Below are 21,514 nucleotides of genomic sequence, written 5' to 3'. Positions count from 1 at the left end.
TCCTGGCCAGAGGACTGTTCAGCCTTCTGGCCTCCTGACCCAGACACCGACCAGGGGGTGGGGAGGAGGAGCGAGGCGGGCAGCAGGACCCCGGGCTGCGCCTCCCTTCAGTCTCAGTGGCTGTGGCCACCCGCCAAGACTTAGATGCTTTCATGATCCGGAAATGATGAAAAAAGAAAGAAAGAAAGAAAAGTGTTTCTGAAGTGTGGTAGGAGGGGAAGGGAGGGAGGAAGAGGGAAAGGGAGGTACAGGGCTAAAGGTCCCCAGCGGAGGTGCTCCGGGGCGCGGGGAAGGGGCGGGGTGCTCTGAGCCAGCGCAGCAGAGTCCAGGCTGAGACGTAGTCCCGGGAGCAGCAGCGGCAGCGGCAGCGGCAACGGCAGCAGCGGCGGTCAAGGCCAAGGCCACGGCCACGGCCACGGCCGCGGGACGGGAGGAGATGCTGCGGCTCCTGGAGGTTCGCTAACTTTACATTGCAGGAGAGGCAGGGGAGACGAGGAAGAGGAAGAGTGAGCCGGGCTCGCAGACCGCGATGCCGAGGTACGTGAGTGAAGTTTGTTAGCTCCATGGAGTTGCTTCGTTGCTCTTCCCCATCGCCCCGCGGGAGGAGGGGCTTTCACGTTCCCCCCTTCACGCTGCTCGCTCCTCCTCTCTCTTCTCCCAAACTCAAACTCTGAGCCCCTCTCCTCCCTCCTATCCCCTTCCCCAGCACCCGCACATCCAGTCCTTCTGAGCTCTTCCCTCCCCACCCCCAGGACTATTAGAAACTTTGCTTTGGCCGTCGAGTGGCTGTGTAATAGTTTGCTTACTTCTTCTCTTTTTCAAATCAAAACTTCCCAAGGGGTGGGGCTTGGGTTGGGGAGCAGGGGGAGGAAATATTCCTGGTGGGTGGTGTGCTTTTCTTTTAAAATGCTTCCCCCCCCCCCCCCCCCCCCCCCCCCCCCCCACCCCCCCCCCCCCCCCCCCCCCCCCCCCCCCCCCCCCGGCCAGCTGCAGTAAGTTTCCCGAATGCAACACATAAAAGTCCTTTCATTTGTTTGTTCCTTCAGGGTCGTCTGTTAGTTGTGTCAAAGGGGTGTAAGCTCTTTATTTCTTGGTGAGAGGGCTGGCAGATGTCCCAAGTGGGAGAACCTCTTCCTCCTGGGCCTGAAGGGCCAAAGCGTGGAGCTGAGTCTGAAAGCAGCTTTTTGATCTCACTCCCTGGGGGTAAGTTGCTTGCTAACTTTTTTTTTTTCTTTATAATTGTTGGGTTGGGTTTTTGTTTGTTTGTTTGTTTGTTTGGGCTGATACATTTAGGGATTGTGTGGTGTGTGTAGACCTGTTCTAATTTCTGTAGCACTGACCTCTAGCATGGATAGAACTTCAAATTGTTAACCAGAAGAGTACCAGCTACTAGGACCTCTATTCCTCCTTCCCCATGCTGGGGAGAAACAGAATTGATTAACGTCATTTTGGGGGAAGATGCATTTATAACTCAGGACCTAGGACTCATAGGATCATAGATCTCAAGCTGAAAGAAGAGCTAGAGGCCAGCCACCTAGTCCAACTCCCTCATTCCTCCTCTCAGATTGCTCTCTCCTCAGCAGATTTGGGAATGCTGTAGCTCCATGAACATGTCTGTGCTCCAAGTTTGATCTGTTTGTCCCTGGAGCCTGCCTTGAAACCCTTTTCCTAATCTTTGTCCGGTGACCCACTTCTTTGAACTGGCCCATGCATATACATTCTCACTTTGTTTGAACTTATAGGTGCTTTAAAAGGAACACTTCACAAGAATGAATTACCTCTCTTGTTATGTGCTGTTTGTAAAAGAAGATAATTTTGGCTAACTTCCAAAGTAGCCTTATAAACAAGTTAGACAATAGTGTCCTTCTACTGGAGACAATACTCCTTGTTTTCCTTTGTTATCCATTCACAGGTATGGACTATACTTTCTGATACTTTTTTTTTAACCCCACTGACCGTTCTGGTTCAAAGATCTTTGATAAACAATATCAAAATAAATAATTTTTTAGAGTTAGGAAACTTAATCTAGAACCTTGACTTTCGGTTTAAGTGATAGCTGAACAATTAAAAAAATAACAATATTGTTGGCTTCTGGGGAAGTTTTTTTTTGTTTTTTTTAGGACATAGAAGGAAATGAGAGAGAAGTAAATCAAAGCCTTTAGCATATGAAACCAGAAAATACCCATGGTTAAAGAAAAGTGTTCTGGCATGGAGGGCTGTAAAACTGAATTATAGTTATCATTATTTTTCTGTTCTATAAAGTGACTCATAATTTCTAAACAGAGAAAATAAAAATGAATTAGCTACCAAAAAATCACAGAGAGAGTTGGAATGATAAACAGGTGTTTTTCTAGAAACCGTCTCTGTTCTACACATATTATTGTCAACAGAATAATTTTCTTGTCATTAGGAATGACCTTTGTATTCATTTCAACTAATCATCATGCTTTTTATAGTCAGACATGGGCCATTCATAACTCTAAACAATGTTTGTGTCATAAAACCAATTTGGAACTTTTGAAAAACTGTTATTTTTAAAAATTACCTTCTAGATTATAAATTTTATTTTAATAGTGTGTTCTTATTTTTATTTTTTAATTATCCTCACAGTAAGCTGCTGTAAGAGTTTGGAATGACAAGTTCCTCCATCCTAAGAGTGGATCATTGTTTGTGTCATATGATCAAATCCTTAAGGATCAATGCAGTACTTATTATTGCATGAAGTTTGAGAGTAAGCTGTTTAAAACTCATTATTTAGTGTGTGAACTTGGTTTTGATTTTAACTGAAGATTAAATTACTTCAGTTGTACTTCCAGGTTGAGGTAGAGAATATCTGTATAGAGAATTTTCTCCTACTTTGTTTCTTCTGACCTCTTAAGGTCTTTTCCTTAGGCCAATCCTCTGAAGTACAGATTGATGAATTTGTGATAGGCAGTAGCTGAAGTTAGCTGAAGTTTTATTTAAAAAGTCCTTGCAAATATAATCTTAGAAATAATAATAGCTTATAATTATATAGCATTTTAAAAAAAATTGCCAAGTGCTTTAGTGTATTATCTTATTTGGTCCTTGAAAACCCTGGGAATTAGGTGTTATTGTCCCCATTCAACAGATGAAGAATTGAGGCTGGAACAGATAAAGCAACTTGCCCAGTGTTGTTACACTGTCAATGTCTGATGCTGGATTTGCACTCATGCTTCCTGACCTCAAGTCCAGTGCTCTCACTACTAAAATACTACCTAGTGACTTCTTTCTTAAATACTGGGATAAACAAGGCAGACTTGAAATGTTTTATGTAATTCAAAAGCTGTCAGCATAAAGAAAAATCATTCAGACCAAGTCTATATTTTGCAAAAGGTGAAATCTGTATTTATATATTCACAAAATCTCTTTCCATATTTTAACATTATGCAGCATACTACCTGTTGGTTGTTGGGTTGTTTCAGTCATGCCCTACTCTTCATGACCCCATTTGGGGTTTTCTTGGTAGAGTCACTGGAGCGGTTTGCCATTTCCTTCTCCAGCTCATTTTATAGATAAGTAGTTGAGAAGGGTGAAGTGACTTGTCCAGGGTCACACAACTAGTAAATATTTGAGGCTGGATTTGAACTCATGATGATGAATTTTCCTGATTATGAGCCTACTGCTCTATCCATTGTGCCATCTAGCTGCCCTAAGGATGCTACCTGCCCTATATTTCAGTTTCATATTGTTACTGTTACTTTGAAATAATTAAAAATGCTTTTCATTCAAACTGAAAATTTCTATGAAAAGATCATTGGAGAATTTGAAGAGGCAGAGAAAACTTTGAGCTGGGAAAACCAAGAAAGGCTTCATGGAGGAGGTGGTGTTTGAATAGAACACTAATCGTCCCATGGAATTCTCTCTCTCTTTCTTTTTTTTCTCCCAATCTCTTTCCCGAGCTCTCTTCTTATCACCATCTGTGTGCTGGATTTCTCTACCGGCATGTCCCATGGGCATCTCAAACTCATGTCCCATTCAACTCACTTTATTTTCCCCTAAATCCACTCCTCCACCACCACATTTCCCAATTGCTGTTGAAGACACAACCATCTTTCCAGTCACTCTCTCCTTTGCTCCCATATAAGCTACCAAGTGTTGTGAGTCCTGCCTTCACAGCTCTCATATCCATCCCCTTCTCTCCATTCACAGTCACCACTGGAGTTGAGGCCTCCATCACATCAAGCCTGGACAATTTCAGTAGGCCCCCGTTGGTATTTCTGCTTCTAGTCTTGCCCTTCTTCAAGCCATCTTCTACACATTTGCCAAAATAAACTTCCTAAATCAAAAATCTGATCAAGTCACCTCTAATTTTGTCTATGATAAAATTAAGACTCTTCATTGAAACCCTTTATAATTTGGTTCCAGTTTGCCTTTCTAGACTTACTTTTTATTTTTGCAGGGCAATGAGGGTTAAGTGACTTGCCCAGGGTAACACAGCTAGTGCCAAGTGTCTGAGGCTGGATTTGAACTCAGGTCCTCCTGACTCCAGGGCAGGTGCTTTATCCACTGCCACCTAGCTGCCCCTAGACTTAGTTTTCATTATCCCCCTAAATGCATTCTATGTTTCAGCCCAAATGGTCTACTTGGCTGTTGGCTGAACCTAATATGGCATCTCTAGCTTCCATGCCTCTGCTAGGGCTGTCCTAACATGCCTGAAGTGTATACCTTTCTTACCTCTACCTTTTAGAATTCTGCTACTGCTTGATGGCTTAGTTTACATGTCTCCTGGGACCTTTCCTAAACTGTTTATTTGTTTGTGTTCTCTTCCACCTCAAATTATCTTATACTTCTTTCTTAGCCTTCGTTAGAATGTAAGTTCCTTGAGGGCAGGGACCATTTTTCATTTATGCCTTTGTAAGCCTAGTGCCTAGGACAGTGTCTTACACATAATAGGTGCTTAGTATTTGCCTGTCAAATTTAATTGAATCAAAGTGAAGGAAGGGGGTGGGGCAACTAGATGGCACAGTGTATAAAGCACTGGCCCTGGATTCAGGAGGAGCTGAGTTCAAATTCAACTTCAGACACTTGACACTTACAAACTGTGTGACCCTGGGCAAGTCACTTAACCCACAATGCCCTGCAAAAACCAACTGACCAAACAAACAAAACAAAGTGAAGGAAGAGAAAGATTGTGAAAGTGGAAATGAAGAAGAAAATCATTCCACTTAGGGTATTTGCAAATTCATGGAGGCAAGAGATATCACATCAGTTTTGGGAAACTTAATGGAAGTAATACATAATGAGGCTTTTTTGGGGGAGGCAATCAGGGGTTAAGTGATTTGTCCAGGTTCATATGGCTAGTGTCAAAGACCAGATTTGAACTCAGGTTCTCATTACATATTACTTCCATTTAGTATATCTATCTATCTGTCTGTCTGTCTACTATCTATATCTCTGTCTCTCCATCCATTTATCTATTTATCTATCTACTATCTATATCTAGCTATCTCTATCTCCCCATCCATCCATCCATCCATCCATCTATGTGTCTATCTATCATCTCCCCACACAGAAAAGGATAGCTGGAAGAGATGTAGAATCTAGAGTACTTCCCAACAGATTGGATGTAGGGGATGAGGGAGGCAAGCCCCAAAGCTGAATCTAGGTTTTGACCTTAGGTATTGGAAGAATGGTGGTGTTATGATATCTGGAAGTGGTTCTTTTATATTTGCAGAAAACCTGAAAAGAACTTATGTTTACACAAAGGCAAGAGTGTGTCCTAATTAGGGGCCACTCTAATAATCTTTATTTTTTGATTAAAATATTTTTGAATTAAACATGTTATCAAGGAGAAAGTAAAAATACAGGTGATGAATCTGTGCTTATGAAAGTCAGTCAAGTGCCTTTATTTATAAAACAGAATGAGTCTAGGAATAAACTTAGGGTTTATCTTAGTGAAAATGGCTGATTTACATTTCTGGAGGGCTTTAAGTTTTACCAAGTGTTTTCCTCAAAACAACTTGGGGGAGGTAATTATTATCATCCCCATTTCACAGATGAGCAAACTGGAGAACAGAGATGTTAATGACTAGCCTATAGTTATAGAGCTAGTGAGTCTTAGTGCTGAAATTTTAAACCAGATCTCATGAGTCTAAATCCACTGTGCTTTCCACCATTCCACACTGAAACCCAGAGAGGTCAAGAGATTTTCCCAAGGTCCCAGAGCTAGTTAGTATTAAGCAAAGGTGATGGGAATAGTCATTCTCAGTGTTTACTGAGATGAATGTGGAGAAATAGGAAATCAATATTCTAACTTTTTAGTACTATTATATTAAGGATAATGCCATCTGAATATTTGTGAACCAGTCAAACTTTATTCATGTTTTTTTTCCCCCTGATGCTTTTGCCAAGCCTTTAATATGTGGACTCTAAGTACTGAAATACACGATAATGTGATAATGTGTGATTTAATGCATTCTTCTCTCTTGGGAGGATCCTCTGAGACTATTAGGCGGACTTTTCATAGCAGGATGCAAAATGCCAATGAAGTTAATTAAAAATAATCTGAAATAGAAGCTAGGGAGCAGGTTTTCAAGTTGGAATTACATAGAAAAATCTTTATTTTAGATGTGTAGTTTAGATGTCCAAGACTTTTAAATACCTAATGAGTCTTCCTGGGAGAGAATGGTTCTGATCACTATATATTCACATTTATATATCTATACCAGATTATAATATTATATATATGTATGTGTGTATGTGTGTATGTGTGTGTATATATATATACTTATGCATATAGACATACATATATTCATCCTTTTGATTTCTATAGCACCATTTCTCCATAGAAGTCAAAGACTCCTACAGAATTAGTTTTGATCTTTACAAAGGAATATTAAATCTAATATCTTGCAGAGGAGATCTGTAACTTTCTTTCCCATTGCTTCTGACTTCAGAGCCCAAGTCAATCCACATGACTAAGGACAATAGACACAGCAAATTAAATCCTTAATTTGAAAAACTGGGTTTTATTTCACTTTTTTTTTTTTGCAGGGCATTGAGGGTTAAGTGACTTGCCCAGGGTCACACAGCTAGTCCGTGTCAAGTGTCTGAGGCCGGATTTGAACTCAGGTCCTCCTGAATTCAGAGCTGGTGCTTTATCCACTGCACCACCTAGCTGCCCCCTGGGTTGTATTTCAAAATGATAAATTTGTAATTGGGATTTTAGAATTAATTTTCTCATTGAAACAATATTATAATTTAGCTCTAAAAAATTCTGATTCTGTGAGAGATTCTAATGGTTCCTAGAGAAACCACTATATCATATGAAACAGAAACACATCTGGATTTGAAGATCTGGACTTAATTAGCCTTGTGAAAATAGACACAATATTTAACCTTTCCAAGACTTAGTTTCCTCATTTATTAACTGGTTATACTAATAATACTTGTACCACTTATCTTGTATATATTTCCTTCCCAAACTACCAGGTATTTAACTACTTTGTATATATTTGTATTTATCAACTTTCTATTTATATGGTATATTCTTACATATGTTTCCTCAGTTAATAGGTGGTTCTGAGTAGGGGTTGTTTCATATTTTTGTACTTGTATTTCCAGTGCCTGACAGTTCTTGACACAGAGGAGGTACTTAAAAAATACTTTTCATGGATAGGACAATTTTAAGGAAAGTTCTTTGTAAACTATAAAGCACTTATAGTTAAATGTGAATTGTAATGTTTGTAAAACACCATCCTAAAATATACTATACATTTTGATATAAAATTAATATTACAATACTTTTCAGTGCTAGTAATCAAATAAAATTAAGCAGTGATAAGTGATAGTTTAAAAACCTTATTTTGAATGCTGGTCCTTGAATAAAAGTTTAATAAGAGAAAACACGTTTAATTAGAATCAGAAACAAGCCTCCCTCCTTTTCTTCTTTGATATAGAGAACTCCTAGTGTGGAGGATCTTTCTACCAATGAAGATTGTCACCTTTTGTGCATCTTGTAGTACTAGATAGTCATTCGGGAAATTAAGAGGTTAATTGGCTTGCCCAGGCTCCCATTGTATCAGCCTTAGACTTGAATTTAGGTCTTTCTGACTCTGAGCCACTGTCTCTGTCCCCATATATAGATATATTTATGTCTGTCTATGTATGTATGATCTATCTATCTATCTGTTTATCTATCTCTATCCAAACTTTTCAGTAATTTCAAGAACTGGATGCCACTTTTTCATTTTCATGCTTCATTTAAAAACTGTTGACTTTATTTTTTATTGATAATTTTGTGATCAGTGAGCATTAGAATTGATTTTTGGATCACAAATTTAATATAGAATCACTGACTTTCTAGAGTCAGTAAGTACCTCAGAGTTCATCTAATCCAACATCAGTAACTCCTGATCATCAAGCTTCTGTGTTCAGATATCCAGTGATAGCAAATTTCCCTACCTCTTGAAGTCTCTCATTCAAATTTTGGAACTGTTCTAATTGTTAGAAAGCCTTAAACCAAGAGTCAGTGAAGCTGTTATAATTAATTGTGACTTCCGGAGCCAAGCATAAAGAATGTTATCCATCTTCTGGCTGATGGCCCTTCAAAAGTCCTCAGACAGTTATCATGCCAGGGTTAAATTCATCACTTAGATTCAACAAACACATATTGGGTTCCTGCTGTGTTTAGACCACTGTGTTAACCCTGGGCAAGTCACTTAACCTGTTTGCCTCAATTTCCTTATCTGTAAAATGAGCTGGAGAAGGAAATGGCAAACCGCTCCAGTATCTTTGCCAAGAAAACCACAAAAAGGGTCATGCAGAGTCAGACACAACTGAAAAAGACTGAACAACAACAGCTGGATATTTAAAAAAACAACAACAAATGATCTGTTCTTTCAAGGAGATTATATTTCACGTTTTTCTTCATTCAGTCTTTTCATTTTTCTGGCTAAACTTTCCTAGTTCCTTCTAACATTCCTTGTGTGTCATGGTCCATAGTCCTTCATTATCCTGCTCAATTTTCTTTGGGTATTGTCCAGTTTTTCAGCGGGGAGAAGAGAAGGAAATAAGTCTTTAATATTGCCTACTCTGTGCTAGGCACTGTGCTAGACACTTTTACATCTGATCCTCACACAACCCTGTGAGGGTTGGTACGAATATTATGCTATCTTATAAACTGAGGCAGCTAGAGGTTAAATAACTTGATTAGGGTCACACAGCTAGTAAGTGTCTGAGGCTGGATTTAAATTCAGGTCTTCCTAGGTCAAGGCCCAGTCCTCTATCTCCTGGGCCACCAGCTGCCTCAATGGTAGTAACTCATTTCACAAAACACAATCTTTATAACTGCCGGGTGAGGTAGGTAGTACAAGTGTTACTATGACTGTTGTTTAGTAATTTCAGTCGTGTCTGACTCTTCATGACTCCCTTTGGGGTTTTTTTGGCAGTGATACTGCAGTATTGTGCCATTTCCTTCTCTGGCTCATTTTACAGACTAGAAAACTGAGGCAAACAGGGTTAAGTTCCTTGGCCAGGGTCACACAGCTAGTGTCTGAGGCTGGATTTGAACTCAGGAAGATGAGTCTTCCTGACTCTAGGCCCAGCACTCTGTCCACTGTACCATCTAGTTGTCCTGATTTGATTTTTTTTTTTTTAGTGAGGCAATTGGGGTTAAGTGACTTGCCCAGGGTCACACAGCTAGTTAAGTATTAAGTGTCTGAGGCCGGATTTGAACTCAGGTACTCCTGACTCCAGGGCCGGTGCTCTATCCACTGTGCCATCTAGCTGCCCCCTGATTTGATTTTCTAAGATATCATAAGAAGCTTTGTCAAGAACCTTGGCAAAGTACAGTATAATGTGTTTTTGATATTCCATGATCTATCATGCTCATGCTTTACAATGTTTCAATGATCTGTGATTTCATCAGTGTGGTGATGAAATCTCTTTCTACATCTGACATATATACCCTCTACTGATGTTGATTACAAATCTAATATGATATAGTAAATGACTTTTGTACAGTTTCTATGGACAAAACAATTATCACCCTGCAAACATCTTGACAAGCCTTTTTTGAACTCAGCTCTGCAAATCTCTGTAGATAACAGACATGCATTCATCCTTGGATCCACATTTGAAGCCTTTCTAATTTAGTACTACCTGCCAGAACTTTGACAACCCAAGGTCATTATGTTAGGACTTTAGTGAAGGAATTAATCACCTATCTGGTAACCCTGTTAGCAAAAAAGGAAATAGTGTTGGTCTAGCAGAGTTGTTCTTGATGAACCCATGTTGGCTCTTGGTGATCACCATTTCCTTTATGTGATCACAAATCATCTCTTTATTTTTCTGGAATCTTAAAACCCCAAAATTATGTAGAGGTTTAAAATTCTAAAATTTTGCTAATAATTAAAGTTTAACTAGCCTTTAGTTTGATATATTCTCGCTCTCACTCCACTTTTGTTGGAAATTGGGACATTTTCTCATATCTAACCTCTTTGTACCTTTCCCATTATCTATGATTTTTTTAGACACTAATTGCATCAACTTAGCAATAGTAACTGTCACATGATGACTTGACCTAATTGAGAGAAGCTAAGTACTTTCTTACTTTCTTCACTCATTTCTTGGCTTTCAATTTCCCATCATTTATTTTTCTTCTGTTCTCTACAATTCATAGATTTTTCTTCCCTCTTAGAGAAAAACAGGAGAAAAATAAGAATTAATTCTCTCTATTGTTTTTTTTGTTTTGTTTTGTTTTGTTTTGCAGGCAATGGGGGTTAAGTGACTTGCCCAGGGTCACACAGCTAGTAAGTGTCAAGTGTCTGAGGCCGGATTTGAACTCAGGTACTCCTGAATTCAGGGCCAGTGCTTTAACCACTGCGCCATCTAGCTGCCCCTCTCTCTATTGTTTATTATTCTCTCATCCAATTTGAGTAGCGTTAGATGTTATGGTGAAAAGAACCATTGGATTTCTTGAGGAAGGACCTGGATTCAGATTCCAACTATGTACTTATGTGACCTTGGCATTGGAGTAGATGATCATTTTGCTCTCTTTTGACTTTGTCTCCAGCACCCCTTCATTTTGCACTTTGGTAGCGTGCTCTCTGTTCTTGTAAGACTTTCTACTCTTTTGTATGGATCCTGTGTTACCTGTCCATATCTCCATTTACTGTATATATGTTTTTCAAATCTAAGTTGGCAAAAGAGTTTTATCCACACCATTCTCTTTAATGCCTGGCACTTAATAGATGTTTAATAAATAGTTATTGACTGATTAGATAGATATACTCTTTCTTCCTCATTCAATTCTGTTGGTGGGATTTTTTCTTTAAAGCATACTATTCCCCTAGGGTTGGTTTCACTTGTAGAATTGCTGGCAATGGGTCCTACTTTTCTCTCTTTTTGAACTCTTTGAAACTGTTTCTCCTGAAATCTGTGTTGTACATCACATTGTATCTAGCTTTTCTTGTTCTTTCATGAATGATAAGGAAAGGTTTTTCTAATATAACTGTATAGAGATTACATGTAGGAAGAGGAAAAGGGTTTAAAAAGGATGTGTGTATACCAGTTCAATTTGAGGAATACCTATCCAGTGTCTATTTTGTGTAAGACATTGTAGTTTGGCTACAAAGGTAAAAAATTAGTGCATCTCTGACTTCAAGGGACATTTAGAATTTTAGTGGAATTGAACATGCTCATAAGTAAGTATCATATTAGAGAGAGTGTGCAAAGGACAAAGAGATAGGAAAAATGCTAAGAGAAAATTTTAGGCAAGATCACTTTCATTTTGGATGGATAAGAACCAGCTTTGTGGAGAGTTTGGATATTTAAGAAGTCCATCTACAGATGGGTATGGTGGAGTGAAACAGAGTGTGTTCCAAGTAAGAGAGGCAGCATGAGCAAAAATATAGAAAGGGAAGAAGAGATAGATAGCTTAAGGTAGAATTGACTGACTATTGCCTGATGAAAAGTAGAAGTGAAAGGGACAATGTTATTGCGTTGTGTTCTTGAGGCGGAAGAATGGGAAAAGGAGGAAAAGAAGGCTTAGGTCAGATAGGTGTCAGCAAGTGACATGACCAGGCCACTGATTCTTGTCCAAAATGAAGACACCAAATAGGGCTGAGGGAAGGAAGGCAAGGAGTTTGTGAGTAAAAACTGGGGTAATGGTTAGCCATTAGCCTTAATGGGGAAAGCCTTTGGGTAGATAGGGAAAGGCCAACCTGTCTACACCTTGCTGTCTATATGTATATAACTAACAGAAATTAGGCATTTTTTACTTGAGACTGCCTAAATGTTTAAATTTTAGTTTGAAAGCATTTCATCTCCCCAACGGAATCAAAACTATGTTTACTTTAGTTATCAGTGCCTTATTCCTTTGTCCTGAAAATGTGCTCAGTCATTGTTTGATATTCCTGAAGAGCAAAGATCTTGTCTGAATGACTTGTTTGAGTGAGGTTCCGTGCCTTGCACATGTGGGACTTTAATATGTGTGATGCCCAGCTAGCTGCAACAAAAGGGCCCCAGAAGGACTGAAGGCATTTGGGTAGATAATAAAAAAAAAGAATTTATTAAACCCCTTTTGTATGCCAAGCAATGTGCTAGGTGCTGGGAAACTCAAAGACAAAAGTGGAGTCTTTTCCTCCACATAAGTATGGGAAAAAAAAAGCACTGATTTTAGAGAAAGAGGACCTTCCATTCTATTAGAGAAGATGTGTAACATATGCAAAATAAACACAAGGAATTTTTTTTGGGAGGAGATGTAAAGCACTAGTAACTAGGTTAAATCAGAATGGAGACTTTATGTAAAAGGTGGTGCTTGAGCTGAATTTTGAAGGAAACTAAGGAGTTTTGAGAGACAGAGGTAAAAGGAGGGTGAACAAGCCAGGCATGGAGAAAAGGTAATACAAAGGCCTAGAGATGGGAGATTAAATGTGATTTAAGGTACAGTAAGAACAGTATGACTAGACTATAGAATTCATGAAAAAGAGCAATATATAAGTCTAGAAAGTTAGTTTGTGGCCAGGTTGTTAAGGGCTTTATAATGCCAACTCATTTTGGTTTATAATTGCTACTAGAGGGGATAGGGAGCCATTGGAGTTCATTGAGCAGGAGTGTTGACTTGATCGGACTGGTGCCTTACAAAAATCACTTTGGCAGCTTTGTGGAGAACTGATTAGAGAGAGAAAAATAAAATAAAACAAAAACAAAATTGGCTTGTGGGAGAACCTGGCTAAGAATCATTCAGGAGGAGAAGGTTTGTCTAGGTTTTAGTCTGCATTGAAGGAGATAAAAGACCCATATCTATGAGATCCAGAGCCAAAGAAGTATGGATAGGGAGAGAGCTCAGACTAGTATTCATTTGGATAGAGAAATCCAAAGTGAGGAGATTTCTTTTATACCAGTATTGATGGTGGTTATATTAATATGATTATTAGGGAGTCTGTAGAAATCTTGCATGAGTTGGCATTTCCCCCATTTTCTTTAACCTCATTTCCTGAGTCTAGATGAAGTGATTTCAAATTAAAAAGAGCCTAGCCACAATGTGCAAATTACTCAGCTAGTGCTGTGTTCTTGAAGTATAGATTCTGGAAAAATTGAAGCAAAGTGCATTGGTCGGATTGGAAAGTTATGCCTTTCATCCTTGACAAATTTGTTGAAATGCAGAATGTGGCAAATGTACAACAAATCCATCTTTCTGGGATGGTATAAGCTTAGTACCTCTGTGAGGCTGTAGATTGATTCTGTGCTTTCTAAATGTCTCTTCCTGATTTTCTGGTTTGAGATTAGACTAAATTCTGAGTAGTTTCACTTCAGCATTACATCGATGGAGATTAAAGCTGTTGCTTCCTGTTCTCTTAATCATCACTCTTTATATTTAAGCATATTTGTATTTTGAATGACTTTTTTAGGGGGAAGCAAGTGAATGCAATTTAATGAAGTCACTCAAATTTTAAACATCCCCTTTTTATATCAACACAGATATCTTTAAGCAGGAAATTCTTTGATTTTTACCTTTTGTAAACAGATTTATTTTATAGAAACTAATGCCATTTTCCGACATGAACTAAGATCTATTGAGAAGATAGTTATTTTAGTCTGTACCCAACTTTTGGGCTTCTAGATGTATTCTCACTTCTGTTTTCATATTCACACCCACATATTCCTAACAAGATGATTCATGTGCATGTGTCTTTACTCCAGTCCTTTTGGAGGGTTCAAGTTTGACTACTCATCTGAAGTTAGTATTTGCATATGTGAATCATTTTTCATCGTTGGAATGTCAAAAAGGGAAAATCAAATCAGCAAATATTTATCAAGCTCCTCCTGGGTGCAAAGCACTATGCTAGGCACCCTAAAGAATCAGAAAAAAAAATATTATTGATTTGCTTTCTTCAACAAGTTTGTCTGTATGGAGGCATCCCTCCAACAAAAAAACAAGAAAGACAATAAAGATAAAGATTAATTATACTATAAGATTTGAAATGGATTTATGAAAACTATAGGAGAGATGTCACAATGCAATACCCAATCAATCGGCTGCAGAATGAATAATACAATCATTGATCATATATTGACCTGCCATTCCCTAAGAGTTCAGAGAAGGAAAAAAAAATCATTTCAGGCAAGAGTGGTCTATCCTCATGTACTTAGGTCAACATGCTGTGGTGCCGATTTGGGGTTATAGAGCCTCCAGGTTGCTGGTTATGTCATTTAGAGTTAAGCACTGGAGATAGGACCTGATTGGCAGCTATGGAAAAGAAACTTGGGGCCATATTGTGGAGAGTTCCAGTTTAAGATGAACTCATCATTGAAGCAGTTGAGAGGTACTGCAACCTTTTTTTTTTGAGGGCAATGGGGGTTAAGTGACTTGCCCAGGGTCACACAGCTAGTAAGTGTCAAGTGTCTGAGGCCAGATTTGAACTCAGGTATTCCTGAATCCAGGGCCGGTGCTTTATCCACTGCACCACCTAGCTGCCCGTGTGCTACAAACTTTTGAGCAGGACAGTGACATGATCAAAATCACATTTTAGGAATGATTTTTGCCTGTAGTATGCATGATGGGTATGAGACCTAAGGCAGGGGAAAACTTACAGTAGGGGATGCAGTTACAGTAACTGGTTAGGAGGCAGCATAATATAATAGAGATTGCTAATTAGAAGACTTCGAGTATATATGCCAGCTCCCATTTATCAGTTGTGTGATCTCGGTCGAGTCATTTAATTTCTCTGATCCTTAATTTCATCATTGAAATGCTTTTCAGTTGATAACATTCTGAGATTTAGATGATGACAGTAGCTAACATTTAAACAGCACTTTAAGGGTTAGGAAAGCACTTTTGATTTTTCCAACAACCTGTGAAGTAGGGCTATTACTCTCATTTTATAGAAGAGGAAATTGAGGCTACATGAAGATATGTGATTTGTTCAGCGTCACAGAGCTGATATCTGAGGCTGAATTTGAACTCAGGTCTTGCTCACTCCAAGCTGAGCATTGTGCCATCTAACTGCCTGATGAGAGGAAGAAGCAATATAGAGTAATATATATAAAGCAATGTGTGTGTGTATATGCATACACATACAAAAGACATATATATGTATACACACCAACATATACTTACACACGCACAGACATATGTGTGTATGTATACATACATGTAAAAACAAACATTGATTTTTAGAAACAGAGAACTTGGATTGAGTTCTAGGTTTTCCACTTTGATAGCTTTATGTATGACTTTGGACAAATCATCTGACCTTTCTGATCCTCCATTTACTCATCTGTAAAATCACTGTCTCTATTATCCACCTTATAGAATTCTTAGAAAAGTGCCTGTGTAAGCCATAAGGCACTATATAAACATAGCAACAGCTATTATTGAATTAGGGTGGTAGCCTGTGGGAATAGGAAGGAAGGGGTAAATATGAGAGGGGAAAACTGATAATGAAAACTTTCCTACTTGTTTAAGAATTTTTCCAATAAAACAGTGTAGGACAGGAATAGAGTAAGGTTCTGGAACCTGTCAAGGGTGGGAACATTCCCTGGGGATGTCCCAAAGGGCTCCATGTTTCCATAGCTAACTGTTTATTCTACTTCATGGGGAGGGCATCCGGTGAAATAGTCATTGTGAAAGGGTACAGTGGCACGAATGCAAGATTTGGAATCAGGGAACCTGGTTTCATAGTCTTAACCTTCTTTTTACTACATGCACAATCTTCAGCAAATCATGAATCTGTCTATCTGTCTGTCTATCATCTATTTATCTATCATCTGTCTGTCTATCATCTGTTTATCTATCCATCTATCTATCATCTGTCTATCATTTGTTTATCTATCCATCTATCTGTCTATCATCTATTTATCTATCATCTATCTATCATCTATTTATCATCCATCCATCTGTCTGTCTGTCTATCATCTATCATCTATCTATTTATCTATCTATCTTTCTGTCTATCATCTATCTATCTGTCTGTCTGTCTGTCTGTCCATCCATCCATCTATCTTTTATATGTAGTTTCTATCTTATAGCCCTGTATGCTAAATTCCCCATTAGAATTTGAGTTCTTTGAAGAGAATGAAGTACAAACTGTTAGTTTGTTCTCTTCTTTGTATCCTTAGCACTTAGTACAGTGCCTGGCATATAGTAAGACCTTAATAAATGCTTGTTGACTTACTGTTGCCTGTGTTGGTTGAATGTGACAACTCAAGATATGATCCTGTAGTTATGAGTAAATTCTCTTAAATTACATTTTGTGAGTATGTATTATAACAATTCTTCAAAAAGTTTGTGATAAATTTTGCCCTAACACATCTGTAGATACCCAGTGTATCCCTTTTTTCTTCTTTTTTTTCTTTTTTTTTTTTCAGGACAGTTGGGGTTATGTGACTTGCCCAGGGTCACACAGCTAGTAAGTGTCAAGTGTCTGAGGCCAGATTTGAACTGAGGTCCTCCTGAATCCAGGGCCAGTGCTTTATCCATTGTGCCACCTAGCTGCCCCAGTGTATCCCGTTTAATGTACAAACCTTGGAAGCAGTTAAATAAAAGTCTAAAGAGTGATTATAATTCATAGTACATGTAATCGGACACTTTAATATTTAGAAAACAGCTTGGAGTCATGCAAGAAGAGTTGCAAGATTATGTGTTCCTTTTGACGCAACCATCTCTTTTTTGGTGTTTTATATATCAAGGAGTTTACTGAGAAGGAAGACTTATGTGTATGAAAATATTTATAGCAGTATTATTTTTTAATAGTAAACATTGAAAAAGAAACTCTGCCTAATGATTGAGCGATGTTTGAGCAAATGTATAGTACATGGAATTGATGGAATATTAATGTTTTGTAAGGAAGGTAGGGTTGTGAACTGAATTTGGTAGGTTATGAATCTAGAGAGCTCCCGGATTAGTAAACTTGCAGTACATGGAGTCAGTTTTTCTGTGATTTACATTCTTTTTTTTTTTTTAATTAATTTTTTTTTTTTGCAGGGCAATGGGGGGTTAAGTGACTTGCCCAGGGTCACACAGCTAGTAAGTGTCAAGTGTCTGAGGCTGGATTTGAACTCAGGAAACTCCTGAATCCAGGGCCGGTGCTTTATCCACTGCACCACCTAGCTGCCCCTCTGTGATTTACATTCTTAGAGAGTTGCCTAGAGCTCAGTGAGGTCACATGTCTTGTTTAGTGTCACTCCTCCAATAAGTGTCAGAGGAAAAGTAATTTTAAGAATTCAGAGAAGGATGAGAAGGCATAGGAAATGATGCAGAATTAACAAAGCAGGGCAAAAAGAACTAGATTGAAATGTTCTAGCTATGTCATGTTTAACTATGTCATCTTTAAACAGCAATAAACTCATAAAATAATGGTATTAATTTACAGCGTCCTTTGTCCTTTGCTTTAATTCCTCCATGGTTTGATAATGTTATCGGTGTTAACCTGGAAATTAAGGAAACAATCAATATAGGAGAAATAAGGTCTTTAATCGGGGCAGAGGAACTATAGCCCGTGGTATCGCAAAGCTCGGAAGCTAGGAATACCCAAAGATGGGAACTGAGGACAGGGTTTTAGTGGGGTAACAGAACCAAAAGATCGCTCCAGAGTGACATATAGCTAATTAATGTAAATGAACCTTTGACAAAAGAAATAATAGAACAGCTCCTAATTTGAGTATAGGCGTTACTGACTCTGAATAGAAACTACTTAATGCAGGTGGACCCTTTTTACATAATAACATAAAGTCCAGGGAGTAAGGTGGGGAACTTTGGGAGGGAATAAGTTGCTTGGGGGAAGGTCCATAAGTCTATCTAGAGTCTGGAAATGACAAAGACAGTCAGCCCCAGGCAATTCACCTGCCTGGGAAAGAGGGGACTGGGTGGGGAATCAGTTCTCAGTAAATTTTGTAGTTCTAGAGCTCAATGAGGTCACATGTCTTGTTTAGTGTTACTCCTCCTATAAGTGTCAGAGGAAAAGTAATTTTAAGAATTCAGAGAAGGATGAGAAGGCATATGAAATGATGTAGAATTAACAAAGCAGGGCAAAAAGAACTAGATGGAAATGTTCTAGCTATGTCATGTTTAACTATGTCATCTTTAAACAGCAATAAACTCATAAAATAATGATATTAATTTACAGCCTTTGTCCTTTGCTTTAATTCCTCCATGGTTTGATAATGTTATCGGTGTGAATATTACTATAAACATTTGCTTCTGAGATTTGCTTATCTATCCTCTTCTGCTCACCAACTTTTTTTTTTTGTCTTGTACTATATCATTTTTGATACCAATTTAAATTCTGGTAATGTCAAATCTCCTTCATTTCTACTTTTTATTTCATCATTTGACTCAATCAACAGGCATTCATTAAGTACCAATTGTGTGCTAGGCTCTGGGATACAAATGCAAAAAAATTAACCAATCCCTATTCACAAGGTGGTTTTATTTCATTGGGGGAGACAGCATGCACAACTATATAGTATCAAGCAAACATAGATACAATCAATATTAAATTAGGTAGTTACAAACAAGATAGCTAAATATAAGGTAGTTAGGCAGTATAGTTTTGATCGGGGGCAGGATCAGGAAAAATTTTATGCAGAAGATGGTGTTTGAGTGACTTGAAGACTTGAAGAGAGCAAAATGTGTCCCAGCCATTGGAGATGGCCAATCCAAAGGCATAGAGGGAAGTGTAGGTAGGGTGAGAAGGGAGAATGAAGTTCATTGTGTTAGGAAAAGAGAGTACAGTTTGTCTGGACCAAAGACTGTGGGAAGAGAACCTATAGTAAGAAAGAACCATTAGATTTAGCAATTAAGAGATCATTGATAACTCTGGAGATAGCAGTTTTATTTGAATGATGAAGCTGGAAGCCATAGGGCTTAGAAGAAAGTAGAGGAAGGCACTCAAGGGATTGCCACAAAAGGAAGAAGAAATAGAGGACTATGGATAGTGGGGGTGGTTGATCAAGTGAGACTTTAAAGATGAAGAAGATATGGCATGTTTTTGGCAGCATAGAAGCAGCCACTAGATAAGAGACTGAAGCTTAGTGTGAGAATGGGGTTGTTAGAGGGTGGGGGTGGGGGAATCTGCTGGAGAAGATAAAATAGAATGGAGTCACTTATGCATGTGGAGGGGTTTACCAGGACAAAAAAGGCCACTTCTTTATGTGAGTGGTGAAGGAGGAAATAGTGGGGTGGAGGAGGCACCTGAATAATGTGAGATGAGGTAGAGGGGAGAAGAGGGAATTTTCATTGAACAGCCTCAATTTTTTCAGTGAATTTAGAGAGGGTAGGGAGAGGAAGTTTTGCGGGAGGCTTGAAAAGGGATGGAAATGTTTTGAATAGCTGCTTTGGTGAGAGGGAGACTAAATTGATTAGGGAGATATAAAAAGATTGCCTTGCTGCAGTGAGGGCCCTGTTAAGATTATGTACCATCCAATTGTAATGGACCCAATCAGTAGGGTTTTGTGACATCCTGCAACTCCATTCACCAGCATGTGAATAGGAAGCAAAGGAGCAAATGGTGGGAGTAATTCGTGACTTGATAAGGTATGTTGGTTAATAGCATAAGGGGTAAGGGACTCCAATGCAGTGGATGATTTAGTGTTGAGCTAATTCATCAAAGCTTGAGATAGGTAAGGCAAGGGAATATACCTGTTGTAGGTATAATGCCTTGGGAAAGAACTTAAGTATGAAGGGAAGGATTGGTGGTATTCCCTTTGTAAGAGTTAGGAATAGGACAAATGAATAAATGATAAGATTTTTCACTGTGAATTTTTTTTGGAGATAGTTTAAAAATTGACAGTACTGGGGCAGCTAGGTGGCACAGTGGATAGAACACTGGCCCTGGAGTCAGGAGTACCTGAGTTCAAATCTGGCCTCAGACACTTAACACGTACTGGCTGTGTGACCCTGGGCAAGTCACTTAACCCCAATTGCCCTGCAAAAAAAAAATTGACAGTACAACCCTGTACTTTGGTCCAGTGCTAATTTTAAAACCTTTGTAGTTTCTTGGTTTTTGTTGTTCTTGTTGTTCTAATCTTACATTTATATAGCACTTACAGGATGCTTTCATAGATACTGAACCAGAATTGATCCATCAGGGGCCAAATCCCACCTTAGCCACTTATAAAATATGTGAACCCGGGCAAGTTAACTTTATCTCTCTGTGCCTTAGTTTCTTCATCTGTAAAATGGTTTCTACAGCTCTCTCCTATATCTAGGATTCCTTCTCCTTATGATGTGGGCAGGGTTCATTATCCTTATTTCACAGGTGAAGAAATTGAAACTGAGAAAGACTTGGTCATGCATATAGAGCTATTTATTGGTAGAATCAAGACTAATAGGGATAACAACAATAATATTAATAGCCAGCATGTATATAACACCTACTATATATATGCTAGGCACTGTGCTAAGTGCTTTATAAATATTATCTCATTTGATCTTCACAACAACCCCGGGAGGTAGGTACTATTATTATCCCCATTTTATAGTTGAGGAAACTGGGGCTGTGACTTGCCTTGGGTCACTCAGTTAAAATGAGGCTGGATTTGAACTCAGGTCTGGCTGGCTCCAGGCTCAGCACTCTATCATGCCAACTTGTTGCCTAAACCGGAACCGAGGGTTTTCTGTCAGTGTTTAACCTCTATACCACAGTTTCTTTCAACTTGTCTGTTAATAGAATTATATATGTGTTCCTTTCCCTCTTCTCTTAAGCTTTCTTTGACATGTTGGCAGAAAAAACATACCTTTATATTAATTAGATGATTAGATAATATTCTATGATTATTCAGAATACTGTGACACTTGGTGATGAGTAGTATATTCTCTATTTCAACATTCAGTGTGCTCTCAATTTAAAAAAAATAATTGTATAGCATTATGTTCCAATTACATTATATGAAGAGAAGAGCTTAGGAAGTCTATCACATCTGTTTCATTGATATTGACATTCTCCTTAAGGGAAAAATTGCAATACTGAAGAATAAAGCAACCAGAGGCATATATAAAAATGCTAGGAAAAGTACAAAATGTCTGCTGATATGTTTCCATATGGATCAC

The 21,514-nt window shown here is 38.5% G+C and overlaps 1 protein-coding gene across 1 annotated transcript in view; it reads left to right on the top strand.

Moving 5' to 3' along the window:
* The first annotated feature begins 324 nt into the window (after positions 1 to 324).
* MDFIC (MyoD family inhibitor domain containing) overlaps positions 325 to 21,514 on the top strand; it is a 119,154-nt gene continuing 97,964 nt past the window's right edge. Inside the window, exons 1-2 of the mRNA XM_043967302.1 lie at positions 325 to 537; positions 1,047 to 1,203. Coding sequence (XP_043823237.1) covers positions 1,110 to 1,203 — 94 coding nt within the window. The 5' untranslated portion in view covers positions 325 to 537; positions 1,047 to 1,109. The remainder of the gene's footprint in view (positions 538 to 1,046; positions 1,204 to 21,514) is intronic.

The sequence above is a fragment of the Dromiciops gliroides genome, chromosome 5 (genome assembly GCF_019393635.1).
Source record: "Dromiciops gliroides isolate mDroGli1 chromosome 5, mDroGli1.pri, whole genome shotgun sequence".
Classification (NCBI taxonomy): domain Eukaryota; kingdom Metazoa; phylum Chordata; class Mammalia; order Microbiotheria; family Microbiotheriidae; genus Dromiciops; species Dromiciops gliroides.
This window is presented reverse-complemented; position numbering and strand designations above follow the sequence as displayed.